The sequence below is a fragment of the Zalophus californianus genome, chromosome 9 (genome assembly GCF_009762305.2).
Source record: "Zalophus californianus isolate mZalCal1 chromosome 9, mZalCal1.pri.v2, whole genome shotgun sequence".
Classification (NCBI taxonomy): domain Eukaryota; kingdom Metazoa; phylum Chordata; class Mammalia; order Carnivora; family Otariidae; genus Zalophus; species Zalophus californianus.
In genome coordinates, this window is record NC_045603.1 from 17,266,780 (window position 1) to 17,288,709 (window position 21,930).

A 21,930-nucleotide genomic window follows, 5' to 3' on the forward strand; every position below is an offset into this window, starting at 1 on the left:
TTTCTTCTGCTCAGTTCTGTTTCATTTAATATAATCCGAAGGACATTATGTTGGTCCACTTCTGTTCAGCCTAAATGGGCAAAGGATAGCAATGAAGAGTTTGTTGTCAGGCAGGGAAATAAGGGAGCACGTTTTCTGGTGGAGACTGACCAAGTCAGCACTGTTCCTCAGAAGACCTGATTGGTGGTCTAAGCCCTTACTCCTCGAAGTGTGGTCCGTGGACCTACGAGCATCCACATCATCGGGGGATGGTCACAAATGCAGAATCTCAGGGCCTTCCCTGGATTTAATCAGAATCTGCAGTTTCACAAGGTCTTCGGGTGACTCACATGAACTTCACCGTTTGGGAAGCCCTGGCTTCGGCCACATTCTAGTTGCTTAGTGACCTATACACCTACATCTGTATCCGAGGTCTGGTGACATTGCATCACTGGTCCATGAACTGCTTTTCTGTTCCCTAGGGGAGGAAGCTTTAAACGAGTACCTTCAAAACCAAGACAGTGACGCTGGAATACTAGAGCGGGGCCATCATCGGGAACCCTCAGCAGACGACACCGCTCCTGATCCCTCAACACACTTCAGAAGCCTGGGTGTGCTGAGGGAAAAGGTACCAGCCACGAGCCAAAAAACGCACACATGGACCATAAACAGAGTCAAGACCACATGTCCAAGCATTTACCCTGTGCCTGAATATTTTCTGATACACCTTTTATACCTTAAAATGATTTGTCATTGCTGGGGTTTGACTATGTTGTATATCCCCCATGTTTCTAAACCGCCAAGTGGCTTTTCCTCCCCACCAAGACTGATCTAACCATTGTTCCTCTTGAAAAATGTCCACATCAGGCAGTTATAATACACAAGGTGTATTTGGGGGAAACTTTGTATCATATGTGCAGGTTTTAACCTCTGAACTATACCTATGGGGCTATTAAAAAGATTTTCTATATTTTGCTCTCAAGGATCAGTATATCTTGTAAAGAATGTGAAGCAAATTCCCTTTTTTTTCATATTTGGAATAAGATACATCTTTGTGCCTCTCGATGTTCTACTTTTCAACCCACTGTGATGGACAACCAATCCAAAACAGTGCTTGAGTACTTACGAGGTACAGGGTACTATGTAATGTTCTGAGGAATAGACAGAATTTAATGACATCATCTCTGGCCCCACATAGCTTAAATTCTAATAAATGGCTTTTAAAAACTTACTTTTACAGTATGATATAGAGTGTAAATAGCCTTTGGAGGCTGGTCTTGGTTCTTATCATACCGTCTTGCCATGTGACTTGGGGAAACTTGCTCAACTTCTCCCAACCTCAGTTTCCTTATCTGTCAAATGGGGATAGTAATGCCTTCCTCAGGAGCTTTATTCTGAGGATTCAATGCAATAATATAAGTGCCTTGCATTGTGCTATGTTCATGGTACTTAAGAAAAAACTAACTTTGTTTCCCCCATCACTATTTTAAAAATATATTGAGATAAACTAACTAGATGACTTAATCTCCCTACTATCCTTTTCAGGAGTTATTGATTCCTATACTCCACTGTTGACATGGTACTTATGCAGTGGCACTGGAAAATGCCATATAATGAAAAATGGCAATGGTATGAGGAGAAGGATTGCTTTTCTTTCCGCATCTCATTTGTTATTCATTGAACATCTCGTTTTCCCGCTTTTCTACCTACTGGATCTGTTGTGGTGACCACTGGTTGGGTGACCTTGGGCAAGTTAGTTACCTACTATCTCAGAGCCTGGGTATCTATAAAATGGGGATAAAGTCCCTATCTCATTAGGTTGGGAAGGATTCAATGGGATGATATGCATAATGCACCTAATGAGCTGTTTGGGCTATAGTCTGCACCCAAGAAACGGGAATTCGTACAATCCATGCAGGACTCACAAAATTGACTGTTGTCAGATAAAAAATAGTTGAGTAAATTATTACCATCCACATGTGACGAGAAGGTGAGTTCCTGAATTGCAGTGTCGTTGGAGGACGGTCTGAGCGATGAACTTCTATTACTCCTCTATAAAGTAAAATTTCAGTAAACACTCCTATCTCTGACTTTGAAGAAGCTCTTAGGGAACACTGGGTACTTGGAGACTCAGCAGCTTATCATAAAGGGGATGTGGGGAACCAATTAACAAACAACAACCAAATCAGAGGCAGAAAACATCCAAAAGAATAGCAGGCGTAATCCCAGCATGATCAATAGAGCATATTTTTCCTGTAAGCTTTAGCTCATTTAATATACAATAGCTCATTTGCCATCAGAGCTGGTACAGATGAAAACTCTAAATTGGAATGAATATTCTCTGAGTCCAAATTGATGGTTCATATTTGAATTAAATGACAAAGGCCTTATTATAAAGGAAACACTTTTAAATGCAGCATTGAACTGATTTCATGTGAACAAAAATATCATTTTACCAAATATTTTTTAAAAAGATTGTATTTATTTATTTGACAGAGAGAGAGAGAGAGAGAAAGCGCACAAGCAGGGGGAGGGGCAGAGGGAGAAGCAGGCTCCCCGCGGAGCAGGGAGCCCCATGCGGGGATTGGACCTGAGCTGAAGGCAGATGCTTAACCAACTGAGCCACCCAGCGCCCCCAATATTTTAATGATAGATAAAATGGCAAACAAAACCATGTCCATTTCTTCTGGACTCATTTTACCCCTACTACGTATCTCAGTAGCAGTGTCTTTCATCTTCTTTGGGCCACACACCTCTTGAGGATCTGCTAAAAGCTGTGGAGCCCCTTTGTGCCATTTCTACCCGAATTCCCATACAGATACCTAATTCTGCAGGTATCTTCAAGGGGTTTGCCGATCTCTAAAGCCCATACTTGGAGTTTAAAAACTCCTTCTTCATAGCAAGTTCTAAAGTTCCTACTGGCTTGAGTCTTTTATCTGACTGCTGATCAGAATCCAAGGCTCCATGGAATTCACAAAATGACCAGTGAATTTTTTTTAAAGAATTTTATTTATTTATTTGACAGAGAGAAAGACAGCGAGAGAGGGAACATAAGCAGGGGGAGTGGGAGAGGGAGAAGCGGGTTCCCGCCGAGCAAGGGAGCCCGATGCAGAGCTCGATCCCAGGACCCTGGGAACGTGACCTGAGCCGAAGGCAGACGCTCAGCGACTGAGCCACCCAGGCGCCCCATGACCAGTGAATTTGAATGGGAACATAATAATCCACAGCTTACCAGGTGATTTAATTAACACCGGGAATAATTAGATTATCACTGTTCTGGTTTCCTGGCTGGCTCAGGTGGTACAGCATGCAACTCTTGATCTTGGGGTCCTGAGTTCGAGCCCCATGTTGGGCGTAGAGATTACTTAAGAAAAAAAAAATTTTTTTGAAAAGATTATCACTATTCTTTCAGATCACAGATTACTTGGCTAAATAAAGCTGTGATCTGATTTGTCGCCTGCATGGGGAGGTGTGGACACCCCAAGTGGTTCTACGGCCCCTCTCCTCCCCTTCCTCTTGCCTTTGCTAAAGCAGTCACCTTCTGCTCAAAACCCACTTTGTGGCTTCCTACCCTCCAGCTCGGTTTGAGGGTCTCTCCTCTATGCTCTCGGCTTGTCGGGAACACAGTGCTTACCACTTGGTGTTGAAATTATCTGCCTTCCTGGCCCGATATGAGCACCCCTTCTCCACCCCCAGGATTGGCCTTCTTTTGGTCAATAGTAACCACAAGCTATCATGTATTGAGGGCCTCCTGTGTGCTAAAACACTCTAAAGCAAGAACTTTGTAAATGCTATCTTGTTTAATCTTTACAACGTCTGAGAAAAATGAGTAAGTTGAGGGGCTCTTCTTACTAGCTCCCCGACTACCAAGCCAGCCTCATCACTGATCCCGATTACACACAGGTCTCCCAGCCTGTCTTCCCGATTCCGCCCTGTGTGGATCTGTTCAAAGTTTATGTCAGATGCTGTCACTCCTCTGGCTCAAACCTTCCAATGGCCCCCAATGCGATTAGAATAAGGCCTAGTGTACTTACTGGGGTCTACAAAGTCCTATCAATCTTGCTTCCTGGCTACCTCTGACTTCATCTCCTATGAATTTCCCTCTTGTTCTGCCTAGCCACCCCGGCTGCCTTGATGTTCCTCAAACAGACGAGCAAACTCTTAACCTCAGGGCCTTTGCACTTACTGTTCCTCTTCCAGTGGCGTGCTGGTAAGTATTTACCAAATGGTTCTCTGGGGGAAACGATTCTTGGAGCAATTGCTAACTTCTGTGTATAAATGCTCTCCTGAGGTCTGACTGCAAACCAGAGAGCTGTGTGCAGTCAGAACACGTGCAAGTCAGTGCCAGCACGGCTTTGCCTCTGCCTGCACCTCTTTCCCTACATACGACTCCTGGCTGGCTGCCTCACTTCCTTCATGTCTCACCTCCAGTCTCGTCTCAGTAGAGATGGATTTTCTAATCCCCACATTCATACCTCATCTGCCCTGTCATTATTTATTCTTCTTATCCTGCATTATTTTCATAGCATTCATCACAAGCTGGCATATTATTTATTGTCAGTCTCTCCCCATGAGAATGTAAATTTCATGGACAGGTGCTTCTTTGTTCAATGCTGCATCTGTAATGCCTAGTACGTACAAGGAGCTCAATATTTGCTTTCAAATGAAAGCGGTTAAGTAACCTGCCCAAATCACACAGCTGTCAAGTGGCAGAAGAGGCACACTTGGTAGAGAAGCTGGTGGTCTTAACCAAGCTGGATGGCTTGTACTGCCGATGCCTAAATCAGGGCCCGGGTGGTGAACAGAACACACTGAACATCTGTCACTGTCTCCAAGAGCAGTTGTGCAAGTGGCTAGCAACAGGGTGAGAAGCCAGACTCGTTCCCCCATACCTGCCCTCCAGGAAAGTAAGAGCTGTAGAGGGGAACCTGGACTGGAGGAGATTCTCAGAAAGGAGACACGTGTGGATGGGGTGATTACCATCACTGTTATGCAAATGATAGCCAAGTGGATTTTTAAAATAATTCAATAATACCTACTTATGTAAAAATACATAAAATCGGAAGGTAAGATTCACCTATAAACTCTGCACACAGAAAGAACCACAGACATTTGAGACTGTTCCAGACTTTCCCTATGAATATATATTTTACAGAATTACTAGAATACTGTATGTAACTTTGTTACCTGCTTTTTGCAGTTAACAATATACAAGCATCCTTCTGTGTCAATAAACATACTTCTTCATATGTTCAGTGGCTTTAACTTGTTCTCTATTGGTGTACATTTACACATATGCCAGACATAGCTGGTTTTTGCTCTTTTAAACTTTGCAATAAATCTTATACAGAAATCTGTGAACAAAGCTGTAAACTAGGATAAATTCCTAGAACCTATAACCTTACTAGTTTCCCCCCAAATTCTTGCACCACGGGGCATTATTCCTATAGCATCATAATACCTCACATTTACTGAGCACTGTTCTAACCACGTGCTGTGTTTCAACTCATTCATTTCTTACCAACACCCCACAAGGGAGACTGTTACCCCCACTGTGCAGGTGGGGAAATGGAGATGGGTGGCCAGGCCGAGGTCTGGTCCAGACAGCTTTGGGGTCCGTGCTGCTGGCAGAGCAACTGGGGGGCCCACAGTGGCTGGGGGTGGCCAGCTCAGCGACACCGGGCTCCACCACTTACTATTGTGAGGCCTTAGGAAAGGTACTTAGCAGCTCACCTGTGAAGTGGATATAAGCAGAATTATCTCATAAGGTGGTGGCTTTTTTTGTTTGTTTGTTTGTTTTAAGCAGTTAGGACACTTAATGTATCACAAAACAAAGTCTAGTGATTCCATCTGCAGAGTTATTTAATGCAGTGACTTCATGGTGCCCCCTGCTTTACTTTGCTGTCCCTTGAGGTGCAGACTCAAGAGTTGGCTCCATTTATGGCCACTAGACAGGACTCCTGGGAATCCTATCAAGTCATAAAATATTTAACTCTTTCTTCTAAAAGAAGAAAGGAACCACCTCTTGATGTGCCTCCTTTTTAGGGATGAAAAATCCTTTCCTTTCCCAGAGTCTACTGACGAGACTTTGCTTATGCCTCACTGGGAAAGTCTGTGTCATGTGCTCATTCCCACTCAAGTCACTGGCAGGGGTTTCCCATGACTGGGCGGCGGGGTGGGGAGTCAACCACAAAGATCCCAGCATTCAGCTTTTTGGCTAAGTCTACCAATCATAATCACCCCATCTTGTTTATATTGGATCGAGAACCAATGACGTTTAAAATGAATTACTTTACCGATATAAAGAGAAAAAGAGTAGTTTCATGAACATTTATTGTACATTTCAACCAAGTGAAAGGCCATCTGCTAGGCACTGAGGGAAATACAAGTGAAAATAAGACTTAGCCTCTCCCCTTGCCTTTCCTACCAGACTAGGGGATGCAGGTACAATAATACAAGCTACTTTGTAAGGCAGGTGTTTTTTTGTTTTTTTTTTTATAAGTACCGTATTTAAAGCACAATTAAAATATTGTGGGAATGGACAGGAGACTCATTCAGAATGAAATTTTGCTTCAGACAACATTACACCACATTTTTGGATTTATAAGTGTCACAGAGCCACAAAAGGACGGACCCCCCACGAGCATGCTCTTAGCAGGAACAGAACCGCTGACCAAGGGGCTGCCAGGTCTCACACCCCAACACCAAGCAGAGAAAGCACGGGTCAGACTAACCAAAGGACAATGGTGATTCACTTTCCAGCAGCCTGAAGGGCCAACTGCTGACAAACAAAACAGCTTTCTAATTAAGGTATAACATGCCTACAGCGAAGTGCACAAATGTAAAATGTGCAACTCAATAAATCTGTATATATGACTGAGTGGTGATAACTCAAATGTGAGACACTTACACGGTGGGTGACACAGGAAGGGCTCAGTAGTACGGGCTGTGGTTTCATCTGCCAATTTGCTGAGTCAAGAACACAATCTTGGTTTCATCTGCAGTATTTTTTTGTTTTTTTTTTTTTGATACATGAGGTTAAACATTTTTTTCCTGTGAATTCTTTATGTCTATGGCCTATTCGTTATTAAGATACTAGTTTTTTTTCTAATTTGTAAGAGCCCTTTATATATTGACAGTCTTCTGTTGCAAATATTTTTCCCAATTTGTCCCTTGCCTTTAAAATTTCTTTTCATAAAACTATGCACTAGTTTTTTAATGTTTATGCAGATGAGTTTTCTGCTCTTTTCCTTTGTGATTTCAGACTTTGCCATTCTGCTTAAAAAAAAAAAAACAACAAACTTTGACTCCTGCCTCCTGAAAAAAGAAAAAAAAAACTTTTTCCCCAATTTCACTATTAGATGTTCACCCATATTTTAAAATGAAATGCTTATAATTTTATTTCTTATATTTCAATCTTTAATCCACACAAAATTCATCTTAGCACATGGTATGAGGCTAAGATCTAACCTTGTTTGAAATAGCCAGTTCGGACCTTGTACGCTAAATAATTCATCCATTTACGCTTACTTAAAAATGACATCCTTATCCTAAATTATCATGTTTTTCTTTTCTCTAGCATGTCCTAAGAATCTCCAGAGGACCTGAATTTAGTTGACTTCCTTTACTCTACAGGGAGGCTCGCTGTAGTACACGAGATAGCCATGGCAGGAGGGAACTATTAAAATTCTACACACTAGTATGTATTTCTAGACTGGCCTCTTGCTGATCACTCGGCGTATTTCCAATGGGATGTGTATTTCCTGTGAAGTTACACCTTCATATCCCCTGCCTGGAGCAGTCTACCATGGCTTGACATTTCCTATTATACCCTCAAATAGCCATTAAGTCGTTTAATAACATTATCCAGTGCCTACTCAGTACTATCCGCCATGCTAAGTAGTGAACCAGACAAATGCAACTCTTCCCCCAATGTAGCAAAAGATATTAGCTGGTAGGAGGCGACCTTTAACTATCTACACTGATAATTCATCACAGTTACATTTGGTGCTACTAAACATAGCACAATAAGCGTTTCAAACTGAGGAGTCTCACTTCAAGATCTGTTCATTTCCTCGTACATTTAGTGAAGCACAGCCCAGAAGAGCTGGTTCCAATTCCCAATGGGAAATACCAGAAAGAACCTTGAGGATTATCTTCAGTGTATTTATAAGGTGTCTTGAGCTAATGTGAGGAGTGGGGAAAAAAGAGTTAAAAGAGAGCCCTAAAATATTAAGGGACAAATTCCGTCAGCTCAACCCACTTGGCGATGATCTTTTAAATTCTCAGGCCTATACCCTGAGCAAAGCCAGTCCCTTGGCAGATGAGATCTGAAACAAATTTAATAAGGTCAAGAATGAGGCAAAAAGGCGACTTGAGCACAGGATCATTTTTACTTTGAAAGGGAAAACCAGTGGTTACACTCTTTTTGTACCACACCCTATTTTTTCTGTGATGTCCCTTATTTTCTACATGTGATAGGTTTTAAACTGTGGGCAACAGTGTAGAATAGTTTTAATAGCTGAAACAAAGAAATCTGCCTCCTGGAAAAAAAGGACAAACAAAAACAAAAAAACCATGAATTTTCCAACCAGTAAATTCTATATGCAGAGTGGCTGCAGAGTCCCCAGCAGTGATGAAACCAGAGAGTGCCAGATTTCCAGCTCACGCTGGAAAGGACTTTTTTTTTTTTTAATGAGAGTAGATATGCCTGAGGACAGCTGAATATAAGTAATTCTTTATAAAAAATTTCTTTCTCTTAAAAAAATTCTCCCCCATTGAACCCACTGTGATGCTAACAAATAAATTTTACTTATAATGACCTAAAAAAACAACCCGGAGTGTTTTATTCAAGAGAATAAATTTAAAACAAATGATTTGTATTTTTACTTTAAAATAAGTTTGCTATTTCTCAAGTCTATGAGGAAGAAAAAAGATGCCAACAAATTCACTCGGCACCATACATAAAAAGTTAAGCTTTCTGAGTGAATCTCTTCAGCATGAGATCAAAGACAGTCTGCTCTTAGATCCCCAAATGTGACCTATTCCAGCTCTTTAAAAGGTCGCTTTTGTTTCTCTGAGAAACAAAATGCATCTAATAATTCATAAAAGCACGACAGATACCTGAAGTGCAAAACCACCAGCAAGCCATATTCGTTTTCTGCAGAACTAGCAGGCATGTATCACCTGTTTCTGAGATCATTTATTTTACTATTTCTTTTTTTTACTGGCAGGACTGTCCAAAACCTCGATCTTGCCTTTTCCACCTTCCGAATGAGGAAGCTTAATGTTATCTATGGTGACTTCAGAAGACGTGCCGTCTTCTTCCCCCTCAGATTCTGAGCTGTCCTCCGAGCTGTCTTGCGAACTCTCTTCTGAACTGTCCTCCTTTGAATCGGATTGATTCATCTCAAACAAGGCCACATCCTGCCAAAAGCACCACATGAGATTTATTTCAGGGCAGTTCCCTAGAAAGTTGTAATAACCACCTCGGGAAGAACCAACATTAAGCACAAATATTGAAGCACATAGGACAAGAAATGTTTTTAGTACAATGTGGTACTTTTTTTCTTTCAGTTGCCATAGTCCACCATGATGATTTACAGGCACTACAAGTATAAAAAGTTCCCCACAACCCGATGCTATATATCCTGAACACGTTGAACAACATGCATCCAACAAATATCAACAAATACTAACATGAGCCAGGCACCACGCTAGGTCCTAGAGACTCCACAAGAACAGCAACAAAATCTTTGCCTTTCTGGAACTGATGTTTTGGAGAGGGATTGGCAACTTACAGCTTGCAGGCCAACCCAGTCCACTACCTGTTTTTGTTTAGCTCGTGAGCTAAGAATGTTTGTTTTTTTGTTTTTTTGTTTTTAATTTTTAAGTGGTAGAAGAAAAAAATCAAAAGGATAGTATTTCATGAAACATGAGAATTATATGATATTCAAATTTCAGTGTCCATAAATAAGTTGATATAACCTGCCTATTGATACACATCATTCTACAGCTGCTATCAGGCTAACACAGCAGAAAGGAGCAGTCATGCAGAGACAGCATGGTCCACAAACCTGAAGTATCTACTAGCCGGCCCCATACACAAAATACGTGCTGACCTCGTTCTAGTTGGGAAAGAAAGACAATGAACAACTACAGATAAAGCATAGCGTAGGGCAGTGAAAAGAAGAAAAGGAAAGCAGGATAGGAAAAGCTTCTAATAGGGCCATCGGGGAAGGCCTCTTGTTGGGATGACAACCGATGAGGGACGGAGGGAGTGAGGATGCAGAAATCTCCGAAGAGCCTCGTACAAAGAGGGGGAAAACCTGAAGCAAGGAGACTGAATGGGAGTGCAGGAAAGAAGGGGTGTGGGTGGGAGGTAAGTCAGATGGAGAGCTGGAGGCAGGATCACACGGACCCTCGAGGGACTCTGAATTCATCAGAACTGTGAGGGGAAACGTGGGCCACACCTAGTGGGAAGAACAGATGCTGGGAAAGAAAAGGCAGAAGCAGGGGAACCTGTGGAGAAATCATTGCAAGAGTCCACAGGAGAGACCACGATGACGTGAACCAAGGGTGGTAGCAGGGGACATCGTGCAGAGTGGCTGGATCTGGGACATGTTCTGGAGGTAGAGCTGACCAGAGCTGCCGATGAATGAGATACTACTATCAACAATGTCAGCTCTGTCCAGACCCGAGTGTTATAAGGGAACTCTGGTATAGAAAGAAAGATCTGAGGCCAGCTGAGATCTCCCATGTGGCTTAGGTTATCGGTCTGTTAAATGCATCATTCATTTTTACATTTTCAATGAGGTTATGATTACTTCTTTCAGGCCTTCTTTCAGGAAAGCACAATCCACTTGGGACACATAGTAAATTAATGCTTCAAGAAAACAAATGTAATATTTGACTTGAAAAAGCCCTCCTCTTCTCTATTTCTAAATTCCTAAACTCCACTCAGGGAAGCTTACTGAGCTGTAAGATCCCTAATCATAAAATGAACAAGTTCCCATGCAATATTGGAAACATGAGCTGACTCCGCAAGAAGGAAAATATCACTTGAATTAAAACGGTAAAGTCCTCTCCCTTATAGATGGATGAGGCATACAGGTAATTTTAATTTATGAAATGAAAACAAACCATCATTACCATTTGTATAACTTTTCCAAGAGCCCCATCAATATCTTCAATATTGAAACGACCAGGTGGTGCGGCTGCCATTTCTTTTCTTAGCTTTTCATTTGCCTGAGCCATCTGTGGGAGAAAGGTCTGTACTTGGTCCAATACTAAGGAGAGAAAATACAGTTTTATCAATATTTATGTTAGTCTTTGGCCAAACTTCAACTTTTAAAATCCAGAATTTACTGTAAACACTTTTGATTTCAACAGTCACAAATTCAAATACAAATTCAATAGTAACAAAAGTTGTAATAAAAAATCTTTCAAATTTCTTTCCATTTTAAAAAAAACCCCATCCTCTTCTGAATCTTTAAAGCAGGGACTACATAAGTTAGTGAATATTTCTCAATGTTTATTTGTGGGGTTTTTTTTTAAGATTTTATTTATTTATTTGACAGAGAGAGACACAGAGAGAGAGGGAACACAAGCAGGGGGAGTGGGAGAGGGAGAAGCAGGCTTCCCACGGAGCAGGGAGCCCGATGCGGGGCTCGATCCCAGGACCTGAGATCATGACCCGAGCTGAAGGCAGACGCTTAAAGACTAAGCCACCCAGGCACTCCTATTTGTGTTTTCATATATCCCCAGAATTGTACATCCCTAGATGGCTGGCATTCAACCAATAGTAACTAATTAAGGAGAAAGTATGACTTAATAGTTAAGATGCCTCAGGCTCTGAGGCTTTGGGGTCAGGCTGACAAGGTTATTAATAGAACCCCAGTTCCACCTCTTACTCCCTGAATTACCTTGGGCAAGTTAACTAAATAGTGGTGGTTTTTACCTGCCCAACATCTGTTCCCCTTTTTTCTGGTAACATAACCCTGGCTTTCCTTTTAAGCTCTGTCACTCTTAGTCACTCTTGTGCCTTGCCCTTTTCATGCCTGTATGTTCCACAACCTTGGTCAACATGATTTGGTTCAGTGGCATATTCAGTGATACTGTGATCTAGTCAGGCCAATCAGAGATCACCCTGGGACTCTGGCTGGAACTGTGAGAAAGCGATCCCTTCCTTCTGAGTGAGTAAATGACTGGTTGAGCTGCTGATAAACTGGCCAACTTGCCACAGGTAAGGAAGAGCCTGCTCTAGATTTAGCCAACACCTAGGAAAGCAGAGCTGAGAGATACAGAGCAGTAGACCCCTAGGACACCAAGCACCTGGATGCAGATGTACCTGAAATCACTGGGTTCCCCCCCTCCAATAAAGTTGGCCAACGTAATTTATTTTTTGGCTTAAGGCAATTGGAGCTGGAGTTTAGTCATTTGCAACCACAGGTGTCCTAAATAATACATTTAATTGAACCATTTGAAACCTCAATTTACTCATCGTGTGAAAACAGAAATGATAACTATACTACGCTAAGTATAGGGGAATCAATAAACAAGGTATGTCTAATTTCTTTAGCTCTCAAAAAAGGCCCAGCACATAACTGTGCACATAATGAGTTCTCAAGACTTGTTAAGTCACTGATACAGCTACACAATACATGACTGAACTGTCCAGAGTATAGAAGAAAAGAAAAAGGTGGTAAAGATCAAGAAATGGCCTTTCATTGTAAAATAGGACTGCTGGAAGGATGCACTGAGGTCCTAGAATACAAAGCCCCACACAATGGCTATCACAATGAGGAAAGAAATGAAAGATATAAAACAGACTCAGATGGAAGTCCACAGATGCAAAACACTGTCAGCAGCTTCTAAGACACTCAAACCCCCGAGCAGTCCCGGGGGGTGGGGGGTGGACAATGAACAGCTCTGGGCTGGACCGGGGTTCACTGTGGCTCTCTACTGCTTAACTGGGCAAAATTTAATATCAGAGAAGGTTCTTGAGAGAGAAGGGGAATGGAGAAAGAGAGGTAAAGATACTTACAAGGGACTCCTCTCTATCCTCACTGTTTGAAGAGTGGAATTTTTTCTGCAGTTAGGCTTGGGGTTGATGAGTAACCTGTCCCATATACCTGAAAGCAAACACACACTTCATTTACTATAGCATAAAGAAACGGGGGCCCGTCAGCAAACTTTCCAGGACCGCTCTCAAGTCTCGAACATTCCACATTCCCCAAGACATTTTTAGAAAAGGAGGCTCCCCAAGTTCCATGACAACATTTTATTTCTTTATGCCCACCCGCCTCCCCTTCCTTAGGCCTGTCTCATACATCTGTATGTGTCACCGATGCTGAGGAGTAAGTGCAAACTAACGGGCACCCTTTGTGGATCAGAAATCCATCAGTGACAAATGAGTTTCTGCAACAAAGGGACAGAGGAAGCAGCAAAGAGTACAATGATGGTTAAGTGAAGCCAGAATGGTTACTAGCTGCATTATATTGGGCAAATTACTTAACCTCTTGGAGTACTTGTTTGTTTATCTTTAAAGCACACCTGCCTTGTTAGTGGACCTTCATTAAAGATGTCCAACCTGGACAAATGAGCCCTTTGGAGAACTTTTGTCTGTACCCCCGCAACCCCCCAACCCCATGCACCTTTTCAGCCCCCTCAGTACTCTTCAAATCAACAAACTCTTCAGCCCATCAGAGCTCAGAGGGCGGGACTTGTCTTTCAAAACTCAAGGCTTTGATCACCCTGTTTCCAATGCCTGGAAAACCTCTTCACTCAAATACAATAACCCTATTCACCCCCCAAAGCAGATCTCAACAAATATTCTTTGATTACTACTTTAGGTCTAGCAAATGGATTAGCATAAAGAATCCAACCAGACTGATTGTGTTCGAATCCCAATTTTGTCACTTTTCAGCCAGAGGATCTCCAGCAAGTTACTTATCTATGATACACTGTGACTCAGTTTCCTCACCTATAAAATAGAACCTTATGTACAGGGTTTTTGTGAGGATTAAATGAGTTAATTAAATCCTGGGTCACAGTAAGCACTACATAAGCTTTGGCTATTATTATAACTCTTCGGGATGCTCTGGGTTCTCATAGACCGTCTTCAAGCTAAGATTCACCGCGAATATGCCCAAGAACTTAGGCGCATTCTCCTTGCTCTCAAAAAAAAAAAAATAAAAAAATAAAAAAATAAAAAAAATAAAAAAAAAATCAACAGGTACTACTACCTCCATTTTCCAAATGTGAAAACTGGAGCTTTGAGAATGTAAACAAGTCTCCTGTAGTTCCACAACTAATCAATCGTGCAGTTGGGATTCAAATCCATGCTTTTTAACTCCCTACTATGGTGTCTGAAATCCTATGTGGATTTCCTAGATCCAAGTGTCCCTCTACAAGAGAGAGGCAAGGCACTAACGGGTGGTTTTGTGAGCATGTTAGGGCCGGGGGTTAATCCATAATAGTGACCTGCTCCCCCCACCAGCCCGCTGCCGGGACGCGGAGAGCCCACATAAAGCCCTCCCAGGCCCTGCCCTCAGGGGAGGGGTCCTGCTGCTGCACTCCGCGGAGTGGGCGCCCACTATCGCGCGGAATACAACCATCCCGGGGCCCGAGGCCGGGTGCCAGCCCCGAGGCCCCCGAACCCCACCCCCGCCGCGGCGGTCTCGCAGAAGCCCCGCGGCCACGCCTGGGCGTCCCCTCGCGGGTGCGGGGCCTGGACGGGGAGCCACCGGCCGGCCCCCGCCGCTGTCCCGGCCACACGCCGCCTGCCGCACGTGCACACCCCCACGCCGCCACCACCCGCCCGTCACCTCCGCGGCCGCCGCTCCCGGCTGTCAGCAGCTCGTTGGACACCGAGACCCCCGAGGAGTCCCGGAGGGAAGACGAAGAGCTCGCGCCGGACTGAGGCTCGCCGCGGACCTCCATGCCCCTCGTTAGGCTTGAGAGCCAGCCCATCCAGGCCCGGATGCCGGAAAGAGGTTCGGTCAGGGGGCGTGGCCACGGCCGCGATTGGACGAAACTTGGCGGTGGGCGGGGCGCGGGCGGCCGCGGCCATGGCGACACCTGGCGGATCCCCGAGGCCGTTCCTGTGGTGGGAAAAGGAAGATTGGGACTCTTGGGGTCCCGCGGCGGGATCAAAGAGCTGGCAAAACTCAGTTTTAGCCAAACAGTCCGGACAACAGCTCACCCTGGGGCTGCCTTCCTCCTTACTTTTTATTTTCAGGTTGCGGTAAAAAAAAACAAAGAACCTAAAATCTACCATCTTAACCATTTTTAAGTGTACAGTTCAGAAGTTATGTACCAGAGCTCTAGAATTTTTTCACCTTGCAAAGCTGAAACTGTATCCATTTAGCAACCTTCCTTATTGTTATCATAATAACGACTTACCATTGTATTACAACCAAGTTATAAAAAGTAGGGCACAAAGAATTATGGGAGAAATGACAGTAGGCACTGAGGAGGAAGACACTGATTAATGCATTTTAAAGGCTGATTTCACTCTCTTTCTATTTAAAACCTGCTCTGTCTAGAGATCCTTCAGGGAAGGGACAGCAGCTTTTTTTCTTTATATTGCCCGTGCCTCTCTTGGAGTCAGGCACATCGTTAATGATTAATCCGTGTTTGACTAATGAATGAACAGAGAAAAGTTGAACAAATGAATAATTGTGAATTATTTCATTGATTGATGGATCACCCCTGTACAACAGGATTGAGCCTTTAGAAATGTCCTGGGGGGGTGGGGGGATGGGTTAGCCTGGTGATGGGTATTAAGGAGGGCACGTTCTGCGTGGAGCACTGGGTGTTATACAGAAACAATGAATCATGGAACACTACATCAAAAACTAATGATGTAATGTATGGTGATTAACATAAAAATAAAAAAATTTAAAGAAAAAGCAAAGAAATGTCCTCAAATCTTTGTTCTGTATTGTTGACTAGATCAGAAGCACCACATAGGTGCAAAACTAATGGAACTATTTGCAATAATAACTTAGAAATTAAGACACTCATATCTAGCCAAGGTAGAGTAGAAGATGCACTGGCAGAATTTAGTCTCCCTCCTAGAAATGATGTTGTTAACCAGAAAAGCAGTTTTATAAAATGTGAAAATAAATGTAAAACATAGTTTTCCTCACTTTTAATCTTTTAAAAATAATAGATTGTTTAGATTTTTTAAAAATATTATAGGGTTTATAACAAATGTAGAAGTAAAATACATACGAGAAGAATAGCACAGAGGAGGGGGCTCCCTGCTCGGCGGGAAGCCTGCTTCTCCCTCTCCCACTCCCCCTGCTTGTGTTCCCTCTCTCACTGTCTCTCTCTGTCAAATAAATAAATAAAATCTTTAAAAAAAAAAAACAGTATGGAAGTTCCTCAAGAAGTTTAAAATAGAGCTACCCTATGATCCAGCAATTGCACTACCAGGTATTTACCCAAAGGACACAAATGTTGTGATCGAAAGGGGCACCTGCATCCCCATGCCTATAGCAGCAATGTCCACAATAGCCAAACTATGGAAAGAGCCCAGATGTCTAACAACAGATAAATGGATAAAGATATGGATATATATATATATATATATACGGATATATTTACATATACACAATGGAATATTACTCAGCCATCAAAAAGGATGAAATCTTACCAGTAACATTGACATGGTTGGAACTGGAGGGTATTATGCTGGGCGAAATAAGTCAATCAGAGAAAGACAATTATCATATAGTTGCACTCATATGTGGAATTTGAGAAACAAAACAGAGGATCACAAGGGAAGGGAAGGAAAAATAAGACGAAATCAAAGAGGAGACAAACCATAAGAGACTCCTGACTATAGAAAACAAACTGAGGGTTGCTGGAGGGGAGGTGGGTTAGGGGGATGGGGCAACTGAGTGATGGGCATTGAGGAGGGCACCTGATGAAATGAGCATTGGGTGTTATAAGCACCTGATGAATCCCTGAACTCTACATCTGAAACTAATGATACACTGTATGTTAACTAACTTAATTTAAATAAAATGAGTTTAAAAAAAAGAAAGAAAAGCAGTTAAGCTAAGTCCTTAGCTTAAATTTTCTTTCTTTGAGTATCTTAAATATGCTATTTAATTGCATTTTCGCAAAAATCTTTCTATCAGAATGTCAAATGCCAATCTTATTTTCTTTCCTCATGACTTACTGGGTTTTTTTCCAAAATACTCTGGATGGTCTTTTTCTTATATTTAGAGTCCAAGAGTTTTACCAGAGTATGTTTTGGTAGTGACTAGTCTGGGCTGATTCTTCTAGGTAAATGATACAGTCTTTTGATATGTATATTCAAATTCCCACACATTTTAGAATAATTTTCTTGAATTACTTTTAAAATAAATTCTTTATTTTGCAATAATTTTAATTTTATGAAAAATTCTCAAAGATAACACAGAGAGTTCTTCTATGTCTTTTATCCAGTTTCCATCCTTTGTTACTATTGTACATACCATGGTACATTTGTCAAAAACAAGAACTGACATCATAGTAGTTTGTGTTTTTCATGGAATCTGTCCATTTCATCTAAATTAGAAAATGTATTGGCATAATTGCTTAGAATATTTCCCTTATCCATCTGATGTCTATAGAATCTGTGGTAATGCTCCTCTTTCATTTCTGATATTAATAATCTGTGTCTTCTCCAGTTATTTTCTGATTAGTTTGGATAGAGGCTTATCAATTTTATTGATTTTTGCAAATAATCAGCTTGGTTTTATTGATTTTTTATACTGTGTTTATTTTTTATTTTATTGATTTCTACTCTTATTTTTTTCTTCTGTTTGCTTTGAGTTTAATTTGCTCCTTTTTTTCTAGTTAATGTGGAAGCTTAGATAAATGAGACCTTATATCTTTTCACATATAGGCACTTAATGCTATAAATTTCCCTCCTTGTACTGCACCAGCTACATTGCATACATTTTGATATTTTCTGTGTTTATTTTAATTCAGCTCAAAATATTTTATAACTTCTTTTGTATTTTTTATTTGACTCATGGGTTATTTAGAACTGAATGGTTTAATTTCCAAATATTTGGAGATTTTCCAGATATCTTTCTATTATTGATTTTTAGTTTGTTTTTGATAACCTAGATAAGGCTTTTAGTTTTGTTGACATCTCTTCAACAAATGGTGTTGGGAAAAATGGACAGCCACATGCAGAAGAATGAAACTGGACCGTTTTCTTACACCATACACAAAGATAAACTCAAAATGGATGAAAGACCTAAATGTGAGACAGGAATCCATCAAAATCCTCAAGGAGAACACAGGCAGAAACCTCTGTGACCTCAGCCACAGCAACTTCTTGCTAAACACGTCTCCAAAGGCAAGGGAAACAAAAGCAAAAATGAATTGGGACTTCACCAAGATAAAAACCTTTTGCACAGCAAAGGAAACAGTCAACAAAATCAAAAGACAACCTACAGAATGGGAGGAGATATTTGCAAATGTCTTATCAAATAAAGGGCTAGTATCCGAGATCTATAAAGAATTTATTAAACTCCCAAAACAAATAATCCAGTCAAGAAATGGACAGAAGACATTAACTGCTTTTCAAGTATAAAAGTTTTAAAGATGTAGACAGTTATGAACATGTTAAGGACATAGGAAATATTGCTCCCAGCCTTCTTGAGGTATCTACTAGAGAACAAGGTTCAGAAAATGATCGGACAAATTCAATTTCAGTTTTGGTAGTGAGCATTTTACAGTAGAATTCAGGATAGAAAGGTGAGAATAAGGGTAACAGAATAGTATGTATTTTTATAGATATGATAATATGGATATAATATAAATATCAAAAGTGGGGAGAAAGCAGAGATGATAAATGAAGAGAAAATCTTGCTTTTTGAAAGTTGGGAATAAAAGATAATATTTTTTATTTATTTATTTTAGATTTTTATTTTTTTATTTTTAAGTACTCTGCAACCCAACTTGGGGCTCGAACCCACAACCCTGAGATTAAGAGTCACATGCTCTACTGACTGAGCCAGCCAAAAGATAACACTTTAGATATAAGGGATAAAGGAGGAAAGAGAAAGAGGAGGTGACCAGCTAATTACAATACTATTCATAGTAGAAACACAATATCAAAATAAGAGGGGGCTGAATCCTGGGCACCTGGGTGGCTCAGATGGTTAAGCGTCTGCCTTCAGCTCAGGTCATGATCCCAGGGTCCTGGGATCGAGCCCCCCATTGGGCTCCCTGCTCCACGGGAAGCCTGCTTTTCCCTCTGCCTCTCTCTCTCTCTCTCTCTGTCTCTCATGAATAAATAAATAAAATCTTTAAAAAAAAAAGAGGGGACTGAATCCTGATAATACAAATTAAACCTTCTAAATCACATGGAAATTTCACAAAATTGACATATCAGAGTCTGCAAAGAAAATTTCAATGCATTCTAAAAATGTAAATGATATAAATGGCCTTCTGTGATCACACTCAATTCAATATAACTAGAAAATAATGACATTTTTAAAAGTCTCTTCCACCTAAAACTGTAAAAACATGCTACCAAGCAATCCTTGCATCAAGAGGAAGCCCTCAAAGCTAAGCATTTAAAAAGTCAGGAAAATAGACAAACTCTAGCTAACTTAAACCAGAAGAGTGGAGGGGAGAAAGGTTTGGAGGTATAAATATATGAAATAAATGATAATGGAATGACTATAAAAGCAGAGAAAATATGGAAAAAATTATTAAGACTACTTTGTACAACTCTATGCAAATTTGAAAACCCATATGAAACCATTTGAAATGGATAATGTTCCAGAAATATGTAAAAACATATACCAGTAGAGGAAAAGATCCATGAATTTGACTATATCAGAATTCAAAAAGATCTTTCACCCGAGAAAAATCAGCATAAGCAATGTAAAAAGGCAAGTAAACTTAAAAACAAGGTTTCCAACTTATATTACTGAAAGTTTTAATACCCATAACATAAAGAGCTTCTAAAACCTGAGAAGAGGGCGCCTGGGTGGATCAGTTGGTTAAGCGACTGCCTTCAGCTCAGGTCATGATCCTGGAGTCCTGGGATCGAGTCCCGCGTCGGGCTCCCTGTTCTGCGAGGAGCCTGCTTCTCCCTCTGACCCTCTCCCCTCTCATGTACTCTCTCTCTCATTCTCGCTCTCTCAAATAAATAAATCTTTAAAAAAAATAAATAAAACCTGAGAAGAAAACGACCATATAACTCCATGAAAAAACAAGTTAGAGAAATGAACAGGTAATTCACAGTAGTAGAAATAAAAATGGTGTTTAAATACATAACGAAGATGTTCTAGCTCATTTATATTAAAAAAAACGCATGCAAAAGAAAATGACACTGAGGAACTATTTCTCATCTACCAAATTGGTGCTAATAAAAAATTACAACACACCTGTTGGCAAAGTTGTGGGGAACCAGACATTGTCATACATTTATGTCAGGAATGCAAAATGGTAGTGTTGCTATGGAAAGGAATTGTCATTATCAAATAGAATCACCTATACATTTACTCTTTTATAAAAAAGATTTATTATTTATATTAGAGAGAGTACATGAGCGGGCAAGGGGTGTGTAGGGGTAGAGGGGAAGCAGACTCCCCGCTGAGTGGGGACCCTGACTAGGGGCTTGATCTCAGGACCCTCAGATCATGACCTGCGCTGAAACCAAACCAACTGAGCCACTCAGGAACCCCTGTACATTCACCCTTTTACTCAGAAATTTCTAACAATATTCAGAAGCGGGAAAGGGGAGTGGGATACACTATTTTTTTAAAGAGCATGTTTTATTTTATTTTTTATAGACTTTATTTATTTATTTATTTTTTAAAGATTTTATTTATTTATTAGAGAGAGAGAATGAGAGATAGAGAGCACAAGAGGGAAGAGGGTCAGAGGGAGAAGCAGACTCCCCGCCGAGCAGGGAGCCCGATATGGGACTCGATCCTGGGACTCCAGGATCATGACCTGAGCCGAAGGCAGTCGTTTAACCAACTGAGCCACCCAGGCGCCCTAGACTTTATTTTTTTAAAGATTTTATTTATTTATTCATGAGAGACACGGGGAGAGAGAGAGAGAGAGAAGCAGAGGGAGAAGCAGGCTCCCAAGGAGCAGGGAGCCCGATGCGGGACTCGATCCCAAGACCCTGGGATCATGACCTGAGCCGAAGGCAGACGCTTAACTATCTGAGCCACCCAGGCGCCCTACAGACTTTATTTGAGAGAGAGAGAGAGAGAGTGCAAGAGAGAGCACACAAGCCGAGGGAGCAGCAGAGGGAGAAGGAGAGGCAGACTTCCCACTGAGCAGGGAGCCTGATGTAGGACTCAGTCTCAGGACCCTGAGATCATGACCTGAGCCAAAGGCAGCCACTTAACCAACTGAATACCCAGGCGCCCCTGCGGATACACTATTTGTAATAGTGAAAAACTAAAATAACCCAGACATCCATCAATAGGGATCTGGTTGAATAAACACACAATGGAGTACCATGAAGTTTGAAAAGGAATGAGGAAAATCTGTATATCCTGGTATGGAGTGACCTTCTAGATACATTGGTAAGTGAATAAAGCAGTTTGCAAAACAGCTTTTATGGAATGCTACTTTTTGTGTGATAAAGAGAGGAAAATACCTATGTATGTGTATACACGCACATGCATGTTTGTGCACATATGCTTCTATTTTCAAAAAGAGACAATGGAGGATAAGCCAAAACTGAATAAAATAGTTAGAAGGAAAAGCAAGGAACAGTAAAGGACATTAGACTTCCGGGATATACTGGGTTTTATAGTTTCACTTTGGAATCATATAAATACCTTGCCTACTTAAAAACAAAAATAAAGACCAAATGAAAGAAAATTCCCCCCCATACAAACTGCAATAACTGAATTTAATTATATGTCAAGTTTATAGCATAACAACACAGAAAAGAACAATTTT

The 21,930-nt window shown here is 41.2% G+C and overlaps 2 protein-coding genes across 2 annotated transcripts in view; one reads left to right on the plus strand and one right to left on the minus strand.

Annotated features, from left to right (window-relative positions):
* ALDH1L2 (aldehyde dehydrogenase 1 family member L2) overlaps window positions 1-654 on the plus strand; it is a 64,373-nt gene extending 63,719 nt beyond the window's left edge. Inside the window, 2 exon segments of the mRNA XM_027595304.2 lie at window positions 462-487; window positions 489-654. Coding sequence (XP_027451105.1) covers window positions 462-487; window positions 489-518 — 56 coding nt within the window. The 3' untranslated portion in view covers window positions 519-654.
* Window positions 655-8,353: 7,699 nt separating this feature from the next.
* Window positions 8,354-14,984, minus strand: C9H12orf45 (chromosome 9 C12orf45 homolog). The gene is made up of 4 exons (XM_035721943.1): window positions 14,808-14,984; window positions 13,026-13,112; window positions 11,131-11,267; window positions 8,354-9,405 (listed from the first exon to the last, which is right to left on the minus strand). The coding sequence occupies exons 1-4, from the start codon at window positions 14,950-14,952 to the stop codon at window positions 9,190-9,192; spliced, it is 585 nt and encodes a 194-aa protein (XP_035577836.1). The 5' UTR covers window positions 14,953-14,984; the 3' UTR covers window positions 8,354-9,189.
* Window positions 14,985-21,930: the final 6,946 nt, after the last annotated feature.